Consider the following 25,532-nt stretch of genomic DNA (forward strand, 5'->3'; position numbering starts at 1 on the left):
GCAATTGTGGGATCTAACTGTTATCATCTCTATTAAGTCCAACGTCAAGCACCACTGGACCAACTAACGATTATTTGATTGTTAAGATATTAACGAAGAAGTTATTTCAAAAGTAATATTAAATTATTAATCAATCACTTGTATTCAACTTGTTGATAAAACTTTGCTTGTTTTGGTATATTTGATTCTACTGACCTTAGTTTTCTTTAAACCAAGGAAGGAAAATTGAAAATGACGCATGCACATAACGGTATAGCTAGGAACATACATTCTAGCAAGTTTTGTTTTTACTAATTGATGATAAGGAAATATACGTTAACTGAAAAACAATGATTTGTGTCGGTAGGGATTTATGTTTGGTAATGAAACGTTCATGAACCGTTCATGTTATGTATGTGTATGTACATGGTTGGTGAGGTGACTAAGAAATAGTAAGGACAGTGTGCGTGCGGCCATATATGTGGCCTACGTTATTGGATGCCTTTGCCAATTCTAAACTTGTCCTTTTTTCATGTTTTCCATATTATTGTATTATGTAAAGAGAGATTGTAGAAAATGATGAAAGGAAAAGGATGAAGGAACAATGCTCAATATTATTAATATTTGATAATCATCCTCCATTTAATTGATAATAAATAAATATATCTATGGTTACAGGAGAAAAACAATATAAAGCTTTATAAGATAAAAAATAAATAATCTTTTTCTAAGGTGAAAAAATGACACATACCGACCCTTGTTCCACCTCTAACGGTTTTTCTCGATTCTACAAAGGGTCTTTGACTTTGTCTTCCAAAGACATCTATTTACATTTCTATAATCAACAAAAACGGATATTACCACTCATGCCCATTGTGTATTAACAATAATCACTATTCAATATTTGATACTCAACACTATTACACTACTACTCCACGGCGACTCTCACACTAGAAGGTAGCAACTCTTGTGAGCTTCGGCGATCGGAGTAGCCGTCATCTTCGAGCCTAACCAGCAGCGAAGACTCATTGTCGTCATAGTTGGTTGAATTGAAGTTTTTGTTCAACTGGTGGAAGGAAGGAACCAACACCTTTTCCATCCATTCATCTATTGTGGTTTGGCCTAACCACACTCCGCTTGTGATCTTGTCAAGAGCATCCTCTTGTACTTCAATTGAGATCCCATTTCCAACTATGGCAGAGAATCTTTTTGCGATGCTTGCAGAGAAATTGCGACGAATAAGATCGAAATTCAATGGCTTGAAGACAATGGCATCATCGACCGAATCCAGCAGCTCGCGGGGTTTTGGGGGAGACCCTCCATTGTGATTGTTGTCTTCATGGTCCACTGTGAAGTCACTGGAATTATTTGATCCATCTGCCCTGTCTTCTTCTACATCAGCGGTTTCATTAAGATCAAATGATAAACCTAAATTCAATTCCTTTCTAGGCTTCAAAGACCTGTCTTCATTGGATAACCAACTGGGTCTGCGTTTTGATACCTTCTTGGTCACTGATAGCCGCAGTTGCCAACTCCCACTCGCTAAATTTGCAAGTTTTTCTTCATCTAATAGAGTGCCATTGGACAGGTAACTGAGGTCCTCGGGCAACCAACTTGAAGTGAGGATAAACATGACATTACCGAGACTGATTTCACGGCCATGAGAATCAGGAAGTCGTCCTTGCTCCATGGCTCGTTTGATATTCCCACGAAGAAGGGTGTTGGCTTCATCGATGTCCTCAAGCATGATGACAGAATGTGGGTTCCTTCGGATGGTCTCTACTATGCGATCAAGAACTGTTTTTCCACGGAAGTGATTGGCATCTGAGTCACCATCCCCACGTCGCTGTGCAAGGGAGATTACTATTGGATTGGATCCTGATACCAGTTCAGAAAGTGCTGCTACCATTTTTTTCATGCCAATTCTGTCAGGACCTGTGAACAATAGCCACGTGTCACCCTTTGACCGTCTTTTACCGTTACCTAATTTACACTGAGTCACTGTGGAGGCTACTGCGGATGCTGCATCGTGCTGCCACCATACCTTCTCTGTCAGACTTTTGAGTAGCCTCTTGAAAGAGTCGGCATCAAGTAATTTTTTGTTCTGTAATTCATCAAACTTGTCTTGGGACTCAGAAGACAGGGAACTCAAAAAATCATTAATGCGTTCTCTCTGCGTCTCTTCTGGAATGGTATCAGATGGCTTGGTTTGCCCAAGAACCAGCTCAGTGGTCACTGTACTTTGCCGTGGGCTCGCTGTGTGTTCTGATTGCTGGATAGGTATTGGATTCGAGCTCAATTGAAGAGAGCATCCCAAATTCTTATTTGGAAGTACTTTGGGTTGAAATTGACGCCCCAACAAATTCACATTATATAGGTTCGTCATTGAAAAAGGAGTTGGAGCAATCCTCTCTGTGCTCACATTTTGCTGATGAAATTTAGGATGTAAGTTCAAGCAGGAATCGTTCCATTTCTTTTGTATTTCTTGAGTCCTCTTCTTTACATTCCCTTCTTGGCTATTGCTCTATTAAAGACAAAAGAACACGATAATTAAAACTCATCTATTATTTCTTAATCTCATCAACCAACCAATATAATTGTCTTAATCGAATTTACCTGAGCCTGATCCATTACTTTAGCATTATCATTGTTAGTTTTAGCATTCTGCAACCATTGTGGAAGGGGCGGTCGAGTTGCATCTGATTTGAGTTCAGTATCAGATTTCTCAGTTTCTTTCAACATATCAGCTACTTCTTGCTCGCAGTTCCGCATACACTGTGGGCAACAAGTTGAAGCTGCTGCTGCAGGATCAACATTCTCTGAGGTACGCCTCAGTGGATTGATTGTCATAGTCGGCAAGGTCTTTAATGGGGACAAAGACTCAAGTGTTGTGCCAAGAATTCCATTGGTCCCAAGCCTGGTAACACAAGAAACCAAAAGTTAAAACAGCAAATACCAAATGTTGGAGACAATTTAACAATGTTTCATAGCATTGTAACAGTGCCAATAGTTCAAAAGTAAACAACATGCTAATATTCTCCTGTCTTATAACAGTGTCTATGGAATTAAGAACATCCCACGTTTTCCTTTCAAAGCATATCACATAAGATAAGATTCTATTAAACTAAAGCCATAATTGATTCTATTCAAGAATATTTCGCAACACCGTATCATCAAACAAGAAAATTATTATACATAGAATTTCATAAACCCTTTTAATTATTCTTGCACCAGACAGATCAATTGAGCCAAAGTATTGAAAATTAAGATTGTATCATAAAGGGTATAATTAAATTTATATGAAGATCTAATTTTTCTCCATCAAATAGCAGATTAAATTTAACACTCATCATTCAGTGATAAAATTGTTAGAACAAAACTACTTTACAAACAATGAGAACATCCATATAAGAATATACAAATTAAATACCTTGGAAACATTCCAGGTAGAGGTGATCTTGTGGTAATTGGCACTGCTTGAAGATCCCAATCATTTTCCATGGAAGGATGATAAACCTGACATCTCAAATAAGTCTCACAAGTAGCAGTACCCAATAACCAAAGCTTACCAACACCACCCTCCCCAAATTTTGCAACCAATCTTCCCATCTCCGTCACCGCAGCACGCCCGGCCTCTGCAAGCGCCTGTTGCTGCATATTCCCTAAACCAAATCCAACAGGTTGCTCCACCAACCATTTCAAATCACCCAAATTAATAAACACACCACCACCGGAACCCGAATTCCCCAACCGAGATTCAATCAAATCCCCTAATTCTTTAATCTTTCCAGGTATCTGAGCTCTATCTGAAGGAAGCTCCTTCTCCAAATTAACAACATGTGCATTGCTAAAAGCACCCTCCCCTAATTCCTTATTCTCAATCTTCTTCAACACTTCTCTAATAGCAGCTTCAGGTTCCGATTCACCAACCAAAACCGGATTTCTCTTCTTCGTTCTCATCAATATTTCCACAACACGTTTAACTTCATCACCCTTTTGTGTTCCCGATTGAACTACACTCCCCTGTTGTTGCAACCTCGGATTCATATACAAATTCCTCGTCGGAGCAGCTCCGGGAGTAACCATCCCCGGTCGAAATCCCAATCCAATCGGATTCGAATTAACAACCGGAGGTGGAACAGAATTCAACGACTGCTCAATCGTCGCTTTAACGGCGGGGCTAGAAAAACTAGCTTCTCTCATCACCCTACTAACACTTGGATCATCAAGAATCGATATGATGAGTTGTTCCAATTCAACTTTAACGGCGAGAAGTGGTTGTTGTTGTTGTTCAGGATAACCACGTCGTTGATGAGCCTGAGCTCGTTTAAGAGCCGCCATCAACGCATTAGAAATTGGCGGTTCCATCGCCGCCGTTGGACTCGCGTTTTGCGACGTCGGTAACCGTTCTAACGCGACGCTGAAACATAATTCCAAAGCTCTACACTGAAGAGGATGAGATGAATTTGGATGCGATTTTATACATGCTTGACGGAGATAACCTGACGGTGAGGCTAATAACGTCGCCGCCACATGAAGTGGCGTTGTTTGGCCGTGATTACGCCGGCCAGCTTCGGCGATTGAATGATTTAAAACACTCGCCGCCTCCGGCGTTAGGGTTTGTTGGATTGTACTTAACCCAGCTCTCATTTCACTGGAGGAATTTCTTCAACTCTATAAATAATTCAGAATGAAAAAATTGTTTCAAAAATCAATTAGAACTTATTTAGAGATTTTGATCTTAAAATAAAATTGAGCTTTTGAATTGAATAAGATATGAGAAGAGAGAATCTGAAATGAATGTTTTATATTAAGAGAGAAAGTTGTGTTTCTTTCTGGGGTAGTTAAACTTGACTTTACTTTATGAATGAGAAGAAAAAAGAAGAAGAAGAAGAAGAAATTATATGTTAGGGGCACTTGTGAGAAAACGAAATAAGTGTGTGGAGATAAGAAAAACTTTTTCAATATACAAGACAAATTAACATTTTCAAGGGTAAAATTGGAAGAGAAAATCAATAAACAATGAAAACAAGCTTTTTACAAACACAAAAAAACAAATTCAATAAAGTATAGTAGTAGTAAGTAGTAATACTAGTCTAAAGTACTTTTTAACTTTCCTTTCTATTTTTTCTTTTTTCTTTCCTTTGAGGGATTCATCTATTTATTTATCTGAGGTCTATGTATCTATCTTTTTCTTTCTATTTCTATTTTTTCTCCCTACTCTACCCTTCTTCTCTTTTTCCTTTTATTCACTTCACACGCACGAAGAAGGTAATAAATAGTACTACCTCCGTCCCATTTTATAATATTTTATTTGATTAAATGCATTATTCATATATATTTTTTTTATCGTATTTTTTTAAAAGTATATAAATGTAAATATTATCATATAAGATCTTGTTTCGACAAGTGTTTTCAAAATATCAAACTTTTATAATGTTTACTAATCGCCAATTAAAGATATTCATAATTAAAGTTATGCATTGATGTACATGCAGTGATCAACTGATTCTTATATTTTGGGACGGAGGAAGTAATATTTAACTAACTAACAAAACAGTAACAGTGGTAAATATTATTTTAATTAACGGAACGGTGAAGTGCGGAAAACGAGAAAATAAAAGATAAAAAAAAAAATGGTTATTTTTTATTGTGGCACAAGAGAAGAGAAAGAAAGATACGGGAATTTGTAGTAAACAAAACGGAGAATTGATGGATGAAATGAAAGTACTATCGGTTGCAAGGATTTCTGGAAAATATGCTTTGTGGACAGACTAAACCTGTTTTTTTATTGTGTGTCTTTTTCTGCTTTTTAAATTCATTTTTTATAAATTAAGATCATTATTTTATTTGACACTTGCCTTTTCATAATATTTTATTTAAAGGCTAATTTGTCTCAACGTGGTAGATTAGTTATGATGATGGGGGAGGCAAAAGCACACTTTTTCGCATAGGATGATGTATTAATATACAAATATTTTTAATTTTTAAAGGCGATAATGACATAAAAGTTGTATCAACCAACAAGTGTTTTCAATTATCGACACTCAAGTCTCAAATAGTATAAAAAGAATCTAATTAATTCTATTCTATTTAATGTTATCATTATTTAAATATCTTTCCACCAAACAAATTTGTATATGTAATTAAATAATAAAATAATAGGTAGTATATATATAAAAAAAAAATTAAACGAAATTAATTATTATTCTTGACTTATGTATAACTGATTTATTTTGCTTATATAGTAATGAGTTTAAAATGAATAAATATTAAAATATCAAATTTCTTTTTGAAAAATATTTAAATTTTGTACCAAAGAAATTTTTACTTTTTCTTTTTAATAGTAATTACTAGTATTAATAAAATACCACTTCTTTTTGACAAAATTAATGTTTTACTTCTTTTTTGACTGAATTAATGTGATTTTATTGTTTAAAAAATAGTATCATTATTAATTAATTGTTTGAAAGATAGATAATAATATTTTAATTTAAATAGTATCATTATTTATTGTTTAAGATATAGAAATGTAAAAAGAAAAATGAAAATGCTAAGATAAGATAAAATTGAAACTTATGCATTTAAGTTTTTAAAAAATATATTTTTTGTACTATTTAATGTAACATTTATATGTATATATTTTAACATGTGCTCACGTTAGCTTGATTCAATGAAGAAAAAAAAAGGGAATAACAATCTATAGGGATAGGAATCAGTTCAGTTGAGCCAAATTTGTCCGAGCTTGACTTCAAAAGAATTGGCTCAGCTTGAAACTATGCTGGAGTTCGATACTTTTTTTTCAACTCAAGTTCAGTTCGTTAAAAGTTTACGAACAATTCGATTTGATTGGCTAAATTCAGTTCATTTTTAGCTTGAAACTTAACTTAATTTGAATTCACGAACAACTCGATTTGGTTCGTTAGCTCAAACCACATGATTCTAAAGGGAGGGAAAAAAAATTAGATCCATAAATATATTGAAATTTATACCAATAGATTATTTAAATGTAAAAAACAAATATATAAATTTGTAAGTTCAACTTATTTAATTAATGAATTTAATTTTTAGCTCTAGTTTAATTTATTTGGTTCATGAACCTAGTCCAACAGCTTAATTGTTATATCGAGTTTTAAACTTTATTCAAATTGGTTGAATTCATTATGCAAGACATACTTTGCCTCAAGAAGTCTTTGAAGTTTGCATATTGACCTCTTTTTATTTATCAAAGGTCTTGGCCCAGTGTTAAGTACTATATAGAGGCGGATGCTAGCGTGAGTTAGTAGAACATGTCTCCCACCAATGAGTTATGTGTTATGTGGATCGGATTGAATGTGTACGTGATATTATGGTGTACTGTCAGTATTATATTATTTTCTATTTTTGAAAAAAAGTTTCAGATTTTTTCGGAAAAAAATTTTCAATCTTTTTTGTGGAAAAAATTTTCGATTTTTTTTCGGAAAAAAGTTTCCGATTTTCGGGAGAAAATTTTTGATTTTAGATAAAAACAATTTCGGAGGTTTTGTCTGAACAAAAAAGATTCCGTTCTTTTTTTTGGGAAAAAGTTCCGATATTTTATTCGGAAAAAAGTTTCGGATATTTTCTGGAAAAAAAGTTTCCGATATTTTTCTGGAAAATTTCTAATATTTTATTCGAAAAAAAAGTTTTAAATATTTTCTGTTTTTTCACTCTTTTTTGTATCGGCAATACTTTTTTCAGATGAACATTTCGAAACTATTTTCCCCAAAAAATCGGGAACTTTTTTCCGGAAAACATCGGAACTTTTTCCAGAAAAAATCGAAATTTTTTTTTCGGAAAAAATCCGAAACTTTTTTCCCGAAAAAAGAACGGAAACTTTTTTTTCCAGAAAAACTCCGGAATTGTTTTTATCTGAAATCGAAACTTTTCCCCTAAAAAATTGGGAACTTTTTTCGGGAAAAAAAATTGATAATTTTTTCCCGAAAAAATATCAAAAACTTTTTTTTAAAAAAAAAAAAAAAATTAATACTGACAATACATCATAATATCATGTACACATTTAATTCAGACCACATAACACATGACTCATCGGTGAGAGACCTATCATGGTCTCCCACCCTAGAATCCGCCCTTATATAGAAGGTTAAAAATACAATGAAAAACGCACAAGACACGTTATGATAAGAGAAGGGACCCTTACGCGCCTGGAAAATGTGACACCAAACTGCTTGCCTGCTCTGCTATCTCACACACATACAATACAAACCTCAAATTTTTTGCCTTTCAACCAATTTTCTGCTTTTTCACACGCAACACCACAAAAAGGTGTGTATCTCACCACTTTTACCACTTAAATTGCTCTCTCTTTCTTACTTTATCTCAAGTCCAAGGATACATACGTGATAGTTTCGCAACTCACCATTACCACATCAAAATATCCACTCATTTTCTTGAATTACTGAGGTGATGAGGTCTTGAATTATAGTAGTTAAAATAAAAAAAATGTGTGTTGCTTTTTTTTTTTAATAAAAAATATTATAAAAAGAAAAATAAATTTATTTCACTCTTGTAAATTAAATGGGTATATTTATGTCAATAAAATTATCAATGCTTTTGAAAATGGTATTCTAAATTTGGAACCTAGTTAATTTGTCTATTTTTTTGTATAAAGATATTCTAAATCTCTCCTTTTATAAATGTTTTATATTTGACAACTTTTATAAATGTTTTAGTTAAGAGTTTAGTAAACTCAGGGTATGGTTAGGGTCGGGAACAGGCCAGACCTTGATAGGCCTGAGTCTGACCTACGATTTTTCTTCAGGTCTGAGTCTGACCTACGACTTATCAAATGCTATTTATTTTGGTCTGGCTTGAGTCTTTTTAAAGTCTGGTCTGGCTACCTACGACTTATCAAATGCTATTTATTTTGGTCTGGCTTGAGTCTTTTTAAAGTCTGGTCTGGCCTTGTAGCCTATTTAAAAGTCTGTGTTACATAAAAGTCTCTATATAGTCTTTTTAAATAGGCTAAACAGGTCTTAAAAGCCTATTTCACATTTAAATTTTTATAATTTCTTCAACATTAAGAAAAAGCTAATAAAATGATTAGCACAATAATTAAAAGTTAATAAAATAACAAATATGATTAAATAATAATATAATTTTTTCTTTGGCAAAAAAATAATATAAATAATAATATTATATAAATAATAATTAAATATAAACAGGCCGCCCTATCAGGCTTTGTAGGCTTTTTTAGAAGCATGAGTCTGACCTATTTATGTAAATAGGCTTTTTACAAAGTCTAAGCCTGACATTTTTTATAAACAAGCCAGGCCAGACTTACACAGGCCAGACAGAAGGCGCATGTAGGCCGCCTGACCTATTCCCAACCCTAAGTATGGTCCCCCGCAATTGTGATCAGAATTAGGTTGAAACTATTTGATATTAGAATTGACTTTCGAATTAGATTAGGCGGTCCATTATAGGTTCTATATTGATGGTAACAACCAAAAAACAATAAATAATTCTTTTAAAAAAAAAAAACTTTTTTCCCTTTGCAAACTTCTTTGAAAAGAAGAAAATTATCAACCAATTTTTTATTTATTTTTTTTTTTGAAGAAAATTTGTAATTTTATATATACGTAAGATAATTACACTTGAATGAAAGACAAACAGACAACAAGTTGCACCACTACTCCTTTTTTGATGACAAAATCAACCCTTTTAAATACTAATATATCCTAAAACCTATCATACACCACATTACTATACACTACTCAACCAATTCATCTTCCCATTTTGGTGTGTATCATCCATTAAAAAATGCTCTCCCAAATTAAACTACCAATATTTAAAATTAAAGAGTGCAGTTACTAAACAAACCCGTCTAAATCAATTGAAGTTACATAGTCCTACCACTAAAATACTATTATCTCCTAAGTAGTGTAACAATTTTGCTAAGGACGGCACAAAATTTCAAATTCAACTTTTAAGTACAACTAATTTAAAAACACTGTTCATTTAAGTGATATTAATTAATATGGATTAGCTCATCTGTAAAGTTTAGATTTAATAAACTCTAGTACAATTTGGAATCAAGTTATTGCATGACTTCATGTTTGTTAGAATGAAAATGAAAGCCTTAACTACTGAGATAGACCATATACATATATACAATGCAACCACATATTATTGGCTTATAATTGACTTTTGGTTTCAACTTGATAAAATTATGAAATTTTCAATTTTTTTTTGTACATGAAATTTTAAACTCTTTATTTGTATAACATCTCAAACTATTTTTTAATATTATAAATTATTTCTACAAACCAAGTAACCAACACAAATCTTTTTAAAACATCACACATACAACATAACTTTGATTAATTCATGAGTCTTTTGAAATTTGAACCTCAAATAAAAACCACGATTCATTAATATGAACATTATAATATATTATTTATCGTTTGTGTTTTATATTGTGCATGGTATTGGAAAAATTATTTACCCTATATTATATTTTGATATTCAAATAATACTTTTATTTTTGGATTTTCGGTCACAAAAATAACTTCTTTAAAGAATGGTGACATAGGAGTATGTTGCTTAATTAAGTTTGAATCATTCAAAAATATACTAATATATATTTATTTTTTTTAAAACGGCAAAATATTATTAATAATAATCGATCTCTGCACTAATATATCTTTTCTTTGTTCTTGATGTAGGAGAGTTTTTTTAGTAATTTATTATTTTAGATAGATTTAGTTTTATTATATTTTAGGTAGATTTCTTATTTTTATATTTCACCTAGATTAGTTATTTTTATATTTTAGGTAGATTTGTTATTTTTATTTAGTTAGGTTTGTTATTTTCTTTTACAATATTTTAGGAGATTTGTTATTTTTATTTTTCACTCCTATTTAAACCAAACTATTGTAGCATTGAAAGACAACCTTTTGATTCAATAAAAATACAGAGATTTTTCTCAAGTTTGGTGGATTCCAAATTACTCCTTCTGGTGGATTCCGGAAGTCTAGTGGATTCTAGATTAGTTACTCTTTCTGGTGGATTCCGGAAATCTAGTGGATTCCAGAACCTTTATCTAAAAGGATTAACGCTTGCTTTTCCTTCACGCTTTCGTACCGCGTCAGTTCTTCAATTTTAATTTTAGTACAAAGATATTTGTTAAATTTAATACAAAAAAAATGAAAAATAGTTGTCGATATCAATTTATTTATGTAATTTGTGGTGAAAGGGGAAGTACATTAAATGTATTGAAAATGGTTGTGGCCTAACCTTGGAAGGGCCAGCCGCCCAATTATATCAAGCATTAAATTACGTGGACAAATTCAACTTGGTTTTATATGGACCGACCTTCATTGAATTCGCAAAACATCAACCTTCATTAAAGAAGAAAAGGACTTAGCCAGAACAGCTTATTTAAAAAACTACTAGGAGGAGTATCTGGATAGATTCTTTAATTTTTAATTACTGCTCCTATTTTTAATTACTAATAGGAGGAGTATCTGGATAGATTCTTTATTTTTTTTTTTTTTACTTACTACTCCTCCTATTTTTAATTCATTTGTAGTTTTATTTGTCAAAAAATAAATTCATCTGTTGTCTTAGAAAAATGAAATTGCAATTTTGCCTTTTAATCTACATATATTGAAAGTCAAAGTTGGAGTAGTATATTACAAGTCAACGCATTAAAAAAAATTGGGTCCACTAAACAAAATTATAGTAGATGTAAACACACAAAAATTATTCCTTTGGATCTTGATTATAATTTTTTTGAAGATTTTTTTGAATAATTAGTCTATCTAATCTAGTGATTTCTTCTTATAATAAAATTAAAAAAAAAATACTCCATTCAAGCTAAATGAAATCTTTTATCATACAACTAGTAGACAGATAATGTTATGACGCACAAAGTGTTAGATGATAAATCGACGACGTGTGAATAGGTCAAATGAAATATATTTTTAATAAAATGGAATATCGACATTTATAATTATAATTTGACAAAAAAAAAAAGTTTTACCTTATGATTTTAAAGGAACTAAAAAATTAATTCAGTAAATCAGTAGATTTAATCTCATGATAAGAAATTTGAGTAGTTTATTAGAGGTCATAAGTTCGATCCTTAATTTTATTGATTTGCCAGTGAAAATATTTTATGTGAATGTTTAGATTTGAGTTAAAACATGCTTTGATTTGTTTAACGATTTTTTACTATGTACTGTAAAAGAGGTTGGAACTTTAAAAATACTGGTAGTACACTACTATAGTACTCTTTCCGTTCCAAAATATAAGTAAAAGTGAGTCAAAAAAATTTAATGTATTTAGTTAAGAATTTGAGTCAACTACATTCACTTTTATTAACCAATTTTTATTTATATTTTGGGACGGAGGGAGTACTTATTTGGTGTTCACAAACGGTGGAGAGAGAAAGTAATTAATTCGAAAAAGCTGACGCGTGAAACTTTAGTGCTTTCCTTTTCGGTCGACCCGCAAAAAAGTTATACTTTGGATTTTGGATTCCATTTTTGCTGCAGAGACCCAACCGGAGATATCAGGTCACTCACGTATCTCCATTATTCACTCAAATAAATAAATAAGTACTAGTGATAGAATAGGTAGCTTTAACTAATTACGCTAGATGAGCTAAAGTTAATTACGCTAGATGAGCTAAAGTTAATGAGTTTGAGGTTCATAATTCAAGTCAGGAGAAAAACTAATACTTCATCTGTCTCATTTTAAATGATCGATTTGATAATTTCACACACTTTTAAAAAAATGCATAAATAAATAAGAGAGGGTTGTACAATTACTAAAATGTCCTTACATTTTTCATTACCAGTAGTAATGATTAAATTGATCGAATATGCCACACATAAACAGGGGCCCAGATAAAGGTAAAATTGGAAAAAATGGTTTTGAAAGTTGTATAGGTCATTTATTTTGGGACAAATTAAAGTCAAAAAAATGTCATTTAAAATGGGACGGATGGAGTACTATTGTAATATACTCCCTCCGTCCCAAAATATAAGAACTCTTTGACTATTGCACGTATGCTAATACATAATTTTGATTATAAATATCTTTAATTGTGTATTAGTAAAAATTATAAAAATTTGATATTTTGAAAATATTCATCGAAACAAATCAAACAAGATCTTATATGATAATATTTACATTTATATACTCTTAGAAAAATACGGTCAAAACAAAATATATGAATAGTATATTTAGTCAAAGAAAATCTTATAAAATGGGACGGAGGAAGTACTAACAACTTCAATTTAATCTGTAAATGAAAATTTATGCAAAGATTATTCCATTTGAGATTTGAAGATGTAGAATTTATCTTTTTAAAGATGGGATGAGATTTTATCTTTTATTACCGTGGAGACCCCGTCTCCTAATAATAATATATTAAAGGGTCATGCTAAACAATCTTTTAGTTAAGCATGCTAAAAAATGCAATAAATGACAAAATTAATGATGAGAATATAACTTTTTGCATCTTGAAAGTATTGAATACACAAGTTATAAGATAAAATTTTCATATTAATATTCTTAACAAGTGTTCCGAATGCATTGTTCAATATTTTCCTATATTAAAATAACCATATAACAAATATCTTTGATTTATAAGCAAATTTCACACGCATCCAATGTTTTGAATTGAGATTGTCTGGAGTAATAAAATACACAGTTTTTGTACTTGTGTGTATCTCTGCAACTATATTAAAATACATATCAAACGGTCTAAATTATTAAATACAAAATTGATGAAAACGATCATAGACATCCATTATGATCAGACAGTTTTGAACTATTACAGCGTCATGTTGTATCAGCAAAAAATCCAAATTTTCAAATTATTCATACAATATATTTAAATCGACATATTATATATTTAAATGGTTGTGCGCTAATTAAATGAAATAAATTAATTTTCTTATTAAAAATACCATTTTTCACAAGATCTAGATCATCTCCGTTGAGTTCTCTACTACCTTCAACTCTCATCTTAACCGTTGGATTTATATTCATTTTGTCTTTCTTCTTACTCCTATTATTTATTTTTTTATGACCTTTCAACCATTAACTTTGAGGCAGAACAAAAGGCAGGATGCCTGGGCCGAAGGTGATCCACTTCCTTTTTTAGAGGTGTGTTTGATTTGTAAAACAGTAAAAATTAGACAGGACAGTACATGACATAACAAGATAATACATGACATGACAAAACTGTACCGGAGAGAAATAGAGCGATAATATTTTTATATTCGAAAATAAAATGTGTATTTTGGTATTTTTTATAGTTGTACTGTGGACAAAAAGTTGTACTGTGGTTCAGTGAGAGACAAAAAGTTGTTGTTTTTGTCCTGTCCCTTGCTACCTAATTTGTCCAGTCCCATAACCAGTTTCAAATCAAATAGGGTACAACAAAAGTTATCCAGTACAGTCCTCTATTTTTTAGCAAATCAAACGCACCTTAAATATTCACAATTTTTAAAATAATTCTTTTGGTTTTCTTCATTAGTGTTTAGTGAAAGACACTAGCTATCATTTTTTATATTTAAATTTAATAAAATCAAATTTGAATTATAGAGAATAATAATGAATTTAACATCTGAACGGAATAAGTGTAGGGAATCTAAAAAATATAATGTGAATCGACAATAATGATGTCTGAGAGATTGTACCTACAATATTTTGTCCATTATGTAAAGAAAATAAAAACCATGTTTTGTCCATATTATGCAATTTTAGACACCTTAATCGATTGATTTTGATTACAAATATACAACATTCATATTTTACTTTTTTTTATGCACGATTTTCCATGCAGGCAAAAAGTATTAAAAAGTGGCATGAATATTTATGTTTGTTGTATTTTTGTTTAAAAATTGATATTAAAATAACGTTTTTCCCATAAATGTTATATACTGATAATAAAATTGAAAGAGAGATAAATGTAATGTGAGTTTAGCTTAATTGTTAGGACATTGCATTATATATGTAGGAGGTCTGAGTTCGAACATCGGTCATCCCACTTATCCATTTTAAAGGTGAAATTTTTAGACATTAGATTATTTGAAGGAAAAAAAGAAAGAGAGATAAATAAAATAAAGTGTTAAAGTGAATGTTGAATAATATAATTAGAGGTGTCTAAGTATCATTATCTTTATTTCTCCCTTTAAAAAACTTCATATATATGTTTAGGACCGTCCCAACATATTAAGAGACCTAGAGCAAATATTTAGTGATGCGATATTTTTAAAGTCCATAAAAACATTTTGAAAAATTTACTAAATTTTTCTTTTAAAATCGTATGTTAAATATCTTTTTTTATTATCAAGAGGGTTAGAGCCCAATATAAGAATTACACACTAACTACATGTGGAAAGCTAACCCCTAAAATGTCAGCAACGTTTTGCACACATATTAGCTTCACGATATGACTATGAGTGATTAATATGTGATTGGATCCTCTCCTTCACTATCATCTTCATCTCTCTCAATTCTCTCTATTTGTCTCTTAATTTCAATCTCTCTCTTCAATAAAAAAATTTAAAATAATAATGAGAGAGAGTGAGATTAAGAGAGAGATAGAGAGGATTGAGAGAAATGAAGAGGAGAGTGAAGGAGAGGATCAAAATCCGATTAATATTCACCTTCCATTCTAATATGTTGACGTAAGCTCCATTTTGACGGACAAATCCTCTCATCACCAGTTAACATATGTACCAAAATCTTGGAATCCACCAAAAGTTTCACACGTAGAAACTCCAAGTTTCAAGCGCACTTAAGACCTTCCAACACATCCGAGTGCTCAATCACCGTAGCACTACAAGTGCCCAAACTTTGTTTATTAAATTAATATTTATTTTTAATTGATAATAAAGTCAATTGGTTTAATTGTTGAGACAATTTATATGAGATTTTGTTAATTTTACATTTGAAATTAATAAAATATGAAGGCTCTTTTTTGTGCGTAGATGAAATGATAAATGCCACTAAAATTCATATGCAAATATAATTTTTTTTGTTCAAACCTAGGTGACAATGTCAAACATAACAATATATATATTTGCCGGTTAAACAAAGACTAATAGAACGAGATCTTATAATATTAAAGAAAATAGGCCTAAAGTGATTGTCCTATAAATTTTTTACCCTTATAATTATACTTTCATCCCTATATTTTGAGTAAAATTTTCCGGTTCCCATCTTACCCTTGGACCGCCCTTCCTAACACACACATACAATAAGTACGTACTCTTTTTTTTACTTACATACAAGTACTCTTTTCTTCACTAGCAATTTACTTCTTCCCTCTCCCACACATTCAATTTCAATATCTCTCCAAATTAGTGTTTACTACCTCGTTAGTATGATTGTCAAAAGGTGTTGTTGTTGCTTAATAGTTGGTTCCTTCACAATAGAAAAGTAGTATCCCCCACTCCTATGCCTTCCCACGGGTAATAGAGAACCTATGATGATTCCAAGACACCCGTTATTTTCATCTAAGTAAAAGATAGCAACAACCCTTGATTCCATTTCAAGTATCCATCTAAATATTACATCGTCTTTTATATAAACAACTTTAGATAATACTCTACTCCACTATCACACATATTAAAAAAATAGTTGTCTAAAATATTGTATTAAACTTATCTATTTTTTTTTATTGATGTTCTAAAATTATCTTTTAATTGATGTTTTACTTTTCATTGTTCTAAAATTATCTCAACTTAAATTCTCATAGTGGTCGAGCCCCGACATTGATTGACTAGTATTTTGTTGATGTAAACGCTTGACGTTCTGCTTGACATTCCTTGTGATACATAGGAGTTGTTGTTCTTTAATTAATTAATGAAATTCATTTTTCTTGTTCAAAACTTTCTCCTAAATTTAAACTCATGATCAATTGTTAAGCAAAAAAATACATATGTCACTTCATTCAAAGGTTCCTAAGTAAGTACTCATATTAAGTTTATTATGGAAAGGAAGGTGATAAACAGATTTCCCATAAGTTAAATGATTTTATATGATGAATAAGTGACACATACAAGGTCTCCCACAAAAGGGCAATTGATGGAATGAATATAATGAGGCAAAAGGTCCCATGACACTTTTCAATATTGCAAGGCAAGCACCACCTTTTAGCAGGCCTTTTATTATTATTATTAAAGACATGTAAAAAGTAGACTATAATCATGTCATCAAGGTCAAACTTTAAGCAAACAATGAAAAAAGTAAATCATTCACAACTAAGAAGAAATTTGAGCCATCTCTCCTAAAAAGTTTTTGGTAGCTTCTTGCACTCAAAGCAAGTAGACTTTTGTGCCTCCCTTCAATCTCTCCTATTTCCATCATTTTCCCCACTTTTTTCTTCTCCTTTTTCAAGTTTAGATTAGAATAAAAGAAAGTGGTTTTGCTTTTTTGAAGAGAAGACTCAGTCGGCAGAAGAGCACCAATCAAGCAAAAGTAGACCGTTGGTTCCCCCTTTTTACATAGAAGAAATATTTTACCATCATTTCCTTTTGAAAACAAAGGGCAAACATTATTTTTAGGGTATTTTTTGTTAGTAATTTTTTTTCACCACCACTATCCGGCTAACATCATGTAGTTCTAGCCCATTTCGATCGCAGTTTGACCAAAATAATACATTTTTCTTCACCACCGTAGCTATTTTTTGTTGGATAACTTATGAAACACAAGATGAATCTCTAACCACTTATTTAAAGAAGCCACAATTTTTTACCATATTAATTCATTATTAATTGAACAAAAAATTAATATTACGTTTTTTTAAAGAAGCAAAGTAAAGCAAAATAAATTAAATTAATTGATCCAACACACCACAAAGCACAAATTAAATAATACTTTGTGGTTGAAATATTATTTTTAATCGTCAATGATTATGTTTTGCTCAAAAAACTAATAACTTAAATGCGGAGTCTTACCATTTCAAACATGTTTTTTCATTCACAAACTTGATGTTTGTATAGTCAAAAAAGTTTTAGCATTGACAATTGAACATTTTATAATTTACTAAAGTAAACTGTATTTATGATATTACGGTTTAAAAACATATGGATATAAAATAATAAAAAAATAACAAAATGGCGTGATGCATGCTTGATATATAATACTAGTACTTGACAATATACTTAGAATGATTGCAAATTTTTTCAAATAAAGCATATTCTCTCTCAAAAGTGAAAAATCAAATTATTAGGTGTATCTATTATTTAACATAATTGCTTTATATATTTGATATATATGATGACTCATGGTTCCACAGGAATTCATATATAGATTATAAATTAAGGCTAGTTAGCTCCTTATAATGAGAGGAGCACCGCCCCATATATATAATACCTATTATTATATATTCCACTTTATTTTTCTACAATATTTGTTACATTTTCATCATATAATGGATACAAAGAAAATGCCAAATTCCCACCTCAAAAAGTTTTTGTTTGAATAAACACAAGGCATCTTGATCTTTACTTTAAACTTTTTGATTACTTGGAATCCTTAAAGTGTTACTAACTATAGAAAATCCCACTTAGAAGAAGCCATATAAAAAGTTACTTTTTCTCCACTAACTATATAGTGATGAAGTATTTTTTTTTCCATGCTCAAACACTTTACTAATCAATATCTCTCCTCATACTTTACACACAAGCTTTTAGCTAGCTTTCTAGCACAAATCAACAAAAGCACTTCTCTGACGTGAAAATGAGTCACTTGGTTATATCTATCTATTGAAAAGGAAGCATGCTTTGCCTACGTAATATCCTTTAACCATACTATTACTACCACACCTAATCCTTTCAATTCAAGTTGTAGTAATTAAGAATTAAGATTCTTGTAAGCCATAAGCCATAAAAAGTTATTTTTTAAAAATGTGCTCATTAAAGTTGTGACAAATTTTGAAGACACCCATTCCTTCAAGGGGCCCACACCCTATTGATTCAATGATAATACCAAAGGCCCTAATATAAGGCCCATTAGAGCAAATGCTACTATTTGAACCTAACATCAATTGATAATAAAATCGATTACTACTTTTTCTTGATTCATAAATTACTTACTTTAGTAATATTGAGTGCAATTGTTTACATTATTTTTAAATAAACTTTTCTTAATAGACAATTAATATAATTGTATATAGACAGGGCCGGCCCAGGCTATTTCAAGCCTCGGCCCGAAGGTAAAAAATTGACCTTTAAAAAAAATAAGAAAAACAATTATGGTTCCATTTACGCACTCCTGTATACAATGTTGGGCAATGCCTACCATGTTTTTTTTTGTTACAAAGTAGAAAAACTAAGAGCCGAATAAAAACTAAGCGGTGTAGAAATTTTATTAAACGCGACTCAGAAAAAGCACTTATCTTAACCAACACATCCGCACACAAATTATCCTCCCGGAGCGTATGATAACCACAACATCCAAATCTCTAGCAAGAAGTTGATGAATAGTATTTTTAAAGTTAGTGACCTAGATATAAGGTAAAAATGTAGGCCTTTTTTAGTAGTTATAGTACATGGGAAGCTAGCCATATATAATTAGTATATCGTTGCTATTCTCATTCATTTTAATTAATAGGACCTACACATTAAAAATGAATGGAATATATATTGAGAATTAAACTACTTCCAACCAAATTCATAATTGCATCTTGGATAATATCTGTCCTTCACTCCTTTGCTATCACCATTGTCGAATACATCTATGGATTTAGGTGGTATATTTAATAGCAGGGTTACTTGGGTCAAACAATAACGACAGCATTGTGTTGAGTCAATTGATAGCTTGATATAGAAACTATTACTATAAAAGTTTAAAATGTTTAAAATGATTTGTCAAAATGGTTCTGGTCTTAATTCAAAATGGCTGTTATCACTATCAGTTGCACCCAAACCATATTATCTTTTATATATATATATATACTAAAATGTAAAACCATATTACTAATCAATTACTAATCACCATTTTATAACAATCTCATAAATGTTTCTTTTACATATATGCTAGTAATACCATCAGGTCATGTATTTGTACATGCTAACAAGGTTTTCTGTTTGGATCGTAGACAAGACAACTATTACTTAGAACTCGCTCACAATTGTGAGGTCACAAGTTTGAACCAGATAAATATGTTTAGTTTAACAATATCATCTTGGGGGTATGGGATTTGATTGATGCATGTGCTACTTTAAACCCTAAATCCTGACCTCTTATAAGGGGTTAAATGGATCATTGGGGTGTTTCACCTGTATTTCCCCCTTTAAAAAAGAAATATATGGATGACACGCACATGCTGAATCCATGATGAATCTTGGGACGGGTTTGAAGGTTCGTGGTTGCTTAAATGGTTCATTGGGGTGCTTTTACATGTGTTTCCCCCTTTAAAAAAGAAACATGGATGACACACACATACTGAATCCATGATGAACCTTGGGAGATGTTTGAAGGTTTGTGCTGCTTAATTTTTTTCTCTCCTGTAACTAAAAAATTTAACAATATCGATATTTGCCGGTTCATTTATTCCAAATAAAGGCAAAAACAAGAAAGTTAAGTTAGATGAAACCTATTCCAGACCGAACTAAAGTTCATATTACTCAAGGGTCCAATATACATTAATTAAGGTCCAAATATGATTCATCCACATCCAAATAAAGTCACATTAACTCCTTACGCACTACACCCTATGTAGCGGATAAATCACCCCTTGCATGAGATTTACTATCCTAAATTTTACTCACGTGAAGGGGCTTACAAGATTGTTATGCATATCTTCATAGATTCTCACGCCTACATATACGTCTATGCACTCATTCTCAAAGTACACATAATTCACACAATTCATACACATTTATATTGAGTTGTTACTAACTTGAAGTGTTAACATTTTTGCCTTAGACCATCATATATATTTTTTATCATCTTATATTTAACACCGTTATTCTTTTATGATGTTTATTGAAATTATTCTATATATAATAATACTGTAGTTCATATAAATCATATGTCGTCAGCATATTGTGGTGGTGATTAATTCATATCACTTTCAAAGTCTGAAAAGTACTACTACATATTCCCACGAGACACTCTTTGGACTTGTTTGAAACTTCCTCTTCATCATTGTGCTTTGTCCTTAAGGCTCAAAGCATATAAACAATTTGATGCCTTTGTCGCTCAACGCAGATAATTGAAATTAAATTTATAAGTAGTGCAATCACGACGTACGTAGTTGCAATCAGAATCCAATGTTGTACTACTAGATATTTAAAATTTAATTTATGTTTACAATAGTATTTGTAAACTTAATTTTATACTATGATTTTAATATATATATAAAAATCAACTAATTTTTCTGAAATGGAATAAAAATCAAGTAATTATGATTATTTTTTTTAAATTAAATAAATATAAAGTATAGTTTAATTAGGAAAACATTTTTACGCAAAAAAATATTAGTAAATAAGAGGGTGCAAAAAGTAAACTATTTCATCAAAATGTAAAGGCCCAGTTTCTAAAAGAAAGAAAAAAAAGTAAAGAAAAAGAAGAGTACCCTTGCGTGGGAACCACCACTAGAAACGTGACACCACCACCAGTCTACCACCATCACCACCATCAGTCGACCAAGCGACCGACGGCCAGCCACCCATAATCGGCGCCGCCCTACTCCTCCTATTCTCAGAAACTCAGTCTCCATTGAAGTTGAAACAAAGGTAAATATCACAATTTCACAATTTGTGGTTTTTGAAAATTTAAAACTAAAAATCACAATTTGGGGTTTCCACAATCTAAGTGATCTTGTATATAGTATATGATTCTTGACACTTCTGATTAAAGGCGTGTCTGGTGTTGGACACGTGTAGAGTGTTGTGTCCGGTGTCTGTGCTTCATAGACTACGTATAGTTGATAATGTTAGAATTTAGCTTATCAAATAATGTTTTTAAATTATTTGCAGATAGTTGAGAATGTTTTTAAATTAATGGTTTATAATGATTATGCCGAATTCGGAAGTTTGAGTAGTTTACTCTATACTAATACTAATACTATACTGCAATGTAAGTTTGAACCATGATGCTTAATTACTTACAGTACATCATATCTTACAGAGACATAACATGTTTTCCTTCAGGTCTCATCGTGACTATTGAATGGCTGCAACAAGGACTAGAGGTAGTAGTTTTTCTCGTAATGTGTCGACTGTAACATCTCAGAATTCGGGACTCAAGCATGGCCCTAATGGGACAACATTCCTATCGTCTGGGATTCCAGATCTCGACAGTAAATATCTCTTTCACTTCCTTCAAATAGTAAATTAATCAATTGTTATTTATTAGTGTCTTTTCATGATAGATTCTTATGCTTTTTTTATTTTATTTTTAAATAGAGATTTTAGGTGGCGGTTATACTCTTGGTAGCCTTGTCATGATTATGGAAGATGCAGAAGCACCTCATCATATGCTTCTATTGAGAAATTTTATGTCTCAGGGACTAATACATAAACATCCACTCTTGTATGCTAGTGCTTCTAGAGACCCTAAAGGCTTTCTTGGTACTTTGCCTGCTCCCGCGTCAGCTAAAGAGGATAAAACTCGAGATCTTACCAATGTAATTTAGTTTGTCCGTTGCACTTTGATCGTGTATAATATATAAACTATTCTTAAGTTTTTCGTGGTTGTGTAATTTGTTTATTATTACACTTTTGGTTTTAGGAAAAGGATTTGAGAATTGCTTGGCAATACAAGAAGTACTTTGATCCTCAGTTAAATATCAGCTCTAATAATGGTAAGCTTGTCCATAATTTTCTCTCATGGTTTGTTCTTATATCAATGTAATATTGAGAGTGTATAAATCTTATTGAGTTAGAATCATACTTATGTTGCACAGGTGCTCAGCAAGATTATTGCAATGATTTAGATTTGCGGAAGCCTCTGGATAGACATTTTTATAGTGGCATGAATGTAGGTTGTGTTAGCATCCAAGATTCTCCAGACCTTGCTTCTCTTCAAGATCAGTGTGCTAAATTTCTATCTCAATTCTCAAGGTGTGGTGAACTATAGCACTTTTTTGAAATGTACTTTTTAGAGATATAGGATGGTTCCTAGGTCTCCTAGTAGCTTAAGATTTCAGGGTAATATGTTCTTGAAAGTATTCAACAATTTATTTACGTTGGGCCAAGTTTTCCTGAATAGAATAGAGTAGGAAAAAGTTTAATGTTGGTATTTGGACAATAGGTGTATCTAGTTTAATGACATTGTTTGATCCATATAATCGACTCCACCTTGTAGAATAAGACTTTGTCGTTGTGCCGTGTGCAGTTTATGACCTGGATCACTGTCCTCTATGTTACAGCTATCTGGTAGATTTTTTAGGTAGTGTTAATGGGAATTGGGCAATTGTAAGGAAAATTCTATCAAGCTATAAGACCCACAATGCAATACTGTATGTGACTGACTATTTGGGCAGGTAAGAGACATCTAGATGTAAATAGATTGACGCACTGGTAAGAAGAGTTGACTAGATAGAAGAGATGGAGGATGGTGAAGTAGTTATTAGATGAAAGGGAGAGCAAGGAAAATTATAATTCTAAGAGACATCTAGATGTAAATAGAATTCTATGAACTTAATACATGACTAAATAGAGTCTATCTATTTAGTCAAAAAAAATAAAAATAGAGTCTATCTATATAATCGACTCCATCTAGTGGGGAAATGTTAAGTTGGAAAATTATAAGTAACTTCTACTAGGAAAATAAAGAACTCCCTCCAATGTCATCCTCTTGAATGCTGGCTGGACTTAAAAGGCCAAGCAAAATTGCAGTATTGATGATCTTTGACTACATAGGAACATGATTGGGATATACAAGTAATTAATTAGAGATGGACCTTTTCTATAAGTCTAAGCTAATTCCCTATGAATTTATTGTATTGTATTGCATTAATTGAGTTGTGAGTTGTGACAAAGACTACTCTGGTGGTGATGTATTAATTTTATATTTAAAAATGGCTCGCTTTCTATTCAAATTTCATTCACTAACATTATGGATGGCATTGGCAGAAATGAAGCAAATATTTCCTCTGCTGGCCGTATTGCAATTCAATCATTCTGTTCTCCACAATGCAAATTTGCAAACATGGTGAGTTAATATGCTTTTTACTTTGTTTCTTTTTTTCTTTCTGTCATGGTTTTGAACTAAGTTTTCTCATTTGTCTTTGAACTGTATGTTCTATTAGACTATTTCTATTTAATTTCACATTCCCTCCATAGTAAAGTATTTATCTGATGGAAAATCCTGTCACGTGATCCTTCTTGGATCTCAGTTTAACTATTTTCCTAATTTTAAATGTGTTAATATAACATTGTTTTTGCAGGAGTGGCATATGCTATCCTTTATTAGGTCCCTAAAAGCCATGGCCCGGTCTTCAAATGCTGTTGTTCTTGTATCATTTCCACCTTCACTTCTTTCTCCATCTTGTTCAAAAAGATTGCAACACATGGCGGACACCTTGCTTTCTGTCAGAGCAATTCCAGGTTCATAAATAATCATAATCAACTTCTAAATTTCATGCGTTTATTTATCAATTAACTCAAATGTCACAACTAGACTATACTTGTTTTAGACGAGGACAAGGAAATGGCAAAACTCCTCACTGGTTACCAAGACATGGTTGGACTTCTTAATGTACATAAAGTTGCACGGTTAAATACACAGGTTATATTCTTGCTTGATGTTGATTTATTTCTACATGATATTCATTTACTCCTCTAATGCACATGAGCAACTACTGTTTACATCCATTTATCAAGTTATATGTCATTCCATCTATATGTACATTCAATACCTTACAACTCTACATTTTTGTCGGCCAAACCTAACAAATATATAGGAGGAAAAAAAATGGATTTTCTAGAACCTACCATTTTCTTTCATTTTGTTCTATCCGAACACGCTTGTGTTGACTGTGATTTTTTCCATTTGCAGGTTCCCGTGATTCTCGAGACCACAACATTCTCAATAAAATTGCACAAAAGGAGATATTTGGTTCTAGAATGTCTAAATCAAGCCCCAGTTGATGGTTCAAGTGGGAGTTCATATAACACATCTGGCAGTTGCTCTGGGTCAACTAAAGCTGGGTCACTTGATTTTTAGAATACACCTTATTTATTACTTTAGTTTTTGTAGCAATAGTTAGTCTGGCTCAAGATATTTTGATAATCAAGGAATTTAAATGAAATTTTATACCAGTATTTGTCAATTGATTGCTCAATCCCAGCTTCATGAGTTGCACATCTTATCAGAGAAAGAAAGTAACATATGAGTGAACAAATCATTCTTAATCATTGATGAGCTGTGACTTGTGAGTAAACAGCAATATGTATTAGCATGTCAGCTATCAATATAACACAAAACCCAGTTCAACATGATTGACTAATCATATCGAGTCTGATAGACTTTTTTTTTTTGGATAACTAAAAATTTAGGTCAATTGAATCAACTTCTCACACTAACAGCAACTA

The 25,532-nt window shown here is 31.6% G+C and overlaps 2 protein-coding genes across 2 annotated transcripts; one reads left to right on the forward strand and one right to left on the reverse strand.

Annotated features, from left to right (window-relative positions):
* Positions 1-573: 573 nt before the first annotated feature.
* LOC123903902 (protein SUPPRESSOR OF MAX2 1) lies at positions 574-5,729 on the reverse strand. Its single transcript, XM_045953587.1, has 3 exons — positions 3,410-5,729; positions 2,596-2,896; positions 574-2,503 (listed from the first exon to the last, which is right to left on the reverse strand). Exons 1-3 carry the CDS (start codon positions 4,627-4,629, stop codon positions 908-910), a joined length of 3,117 nt encoding a protein of 1,038 aa, XP_045809543.1. The 5' UTR covers positions 4,630-5,729; the 3' UTR covers positions 574-907.
* Positions 5,730-21,506: 15,777 nt separating this feature from the next.
* On the forward strand, positions 21,507-25,282 carry LOC123907676 (elongator complex protein 4). The gene is made up of 9 exons (XM_045958034.1): positions 21,507-21,728; positions 22,146-22,294; positions 22,401-22,621; positions 22,726-22,798; positions 22,901-23,057; positions 24,072-24,150; positions 24,386-24,545; positions 24,635-24,726; positions 24,997-25,282. Exons 2-9 carry the CDS (start codon positions 22,165-22,167, stop codon positions 25,162-25,164), a joined length of 1,080 nt encoding a protein of 359 aa, XP_045813990.1. The 5' UTR covers positions 21,507-21,728; positions 22,146-22,164; the 3' UTR covers positions 25,165-25,282.
* The last annotated feature ends 250 nt before the right edge of the window (positions 25,283-25,532 follow it).

This window comes from Trifolium pratense, linkage group LG2, assembly GCF_020283565.1.
Source record: "Trifolium pratense cultivar HEN17-A07 linkage group LG2, ARS_RC_1.1, whole genome shotgun sequence".
Taxonomy (NCBI): Eukaryota; Viridiplantae; Streptophyta; class Magnoliopsida; order Fabales; family Fabaceae; genus Trifolium; species Trifolium pratense.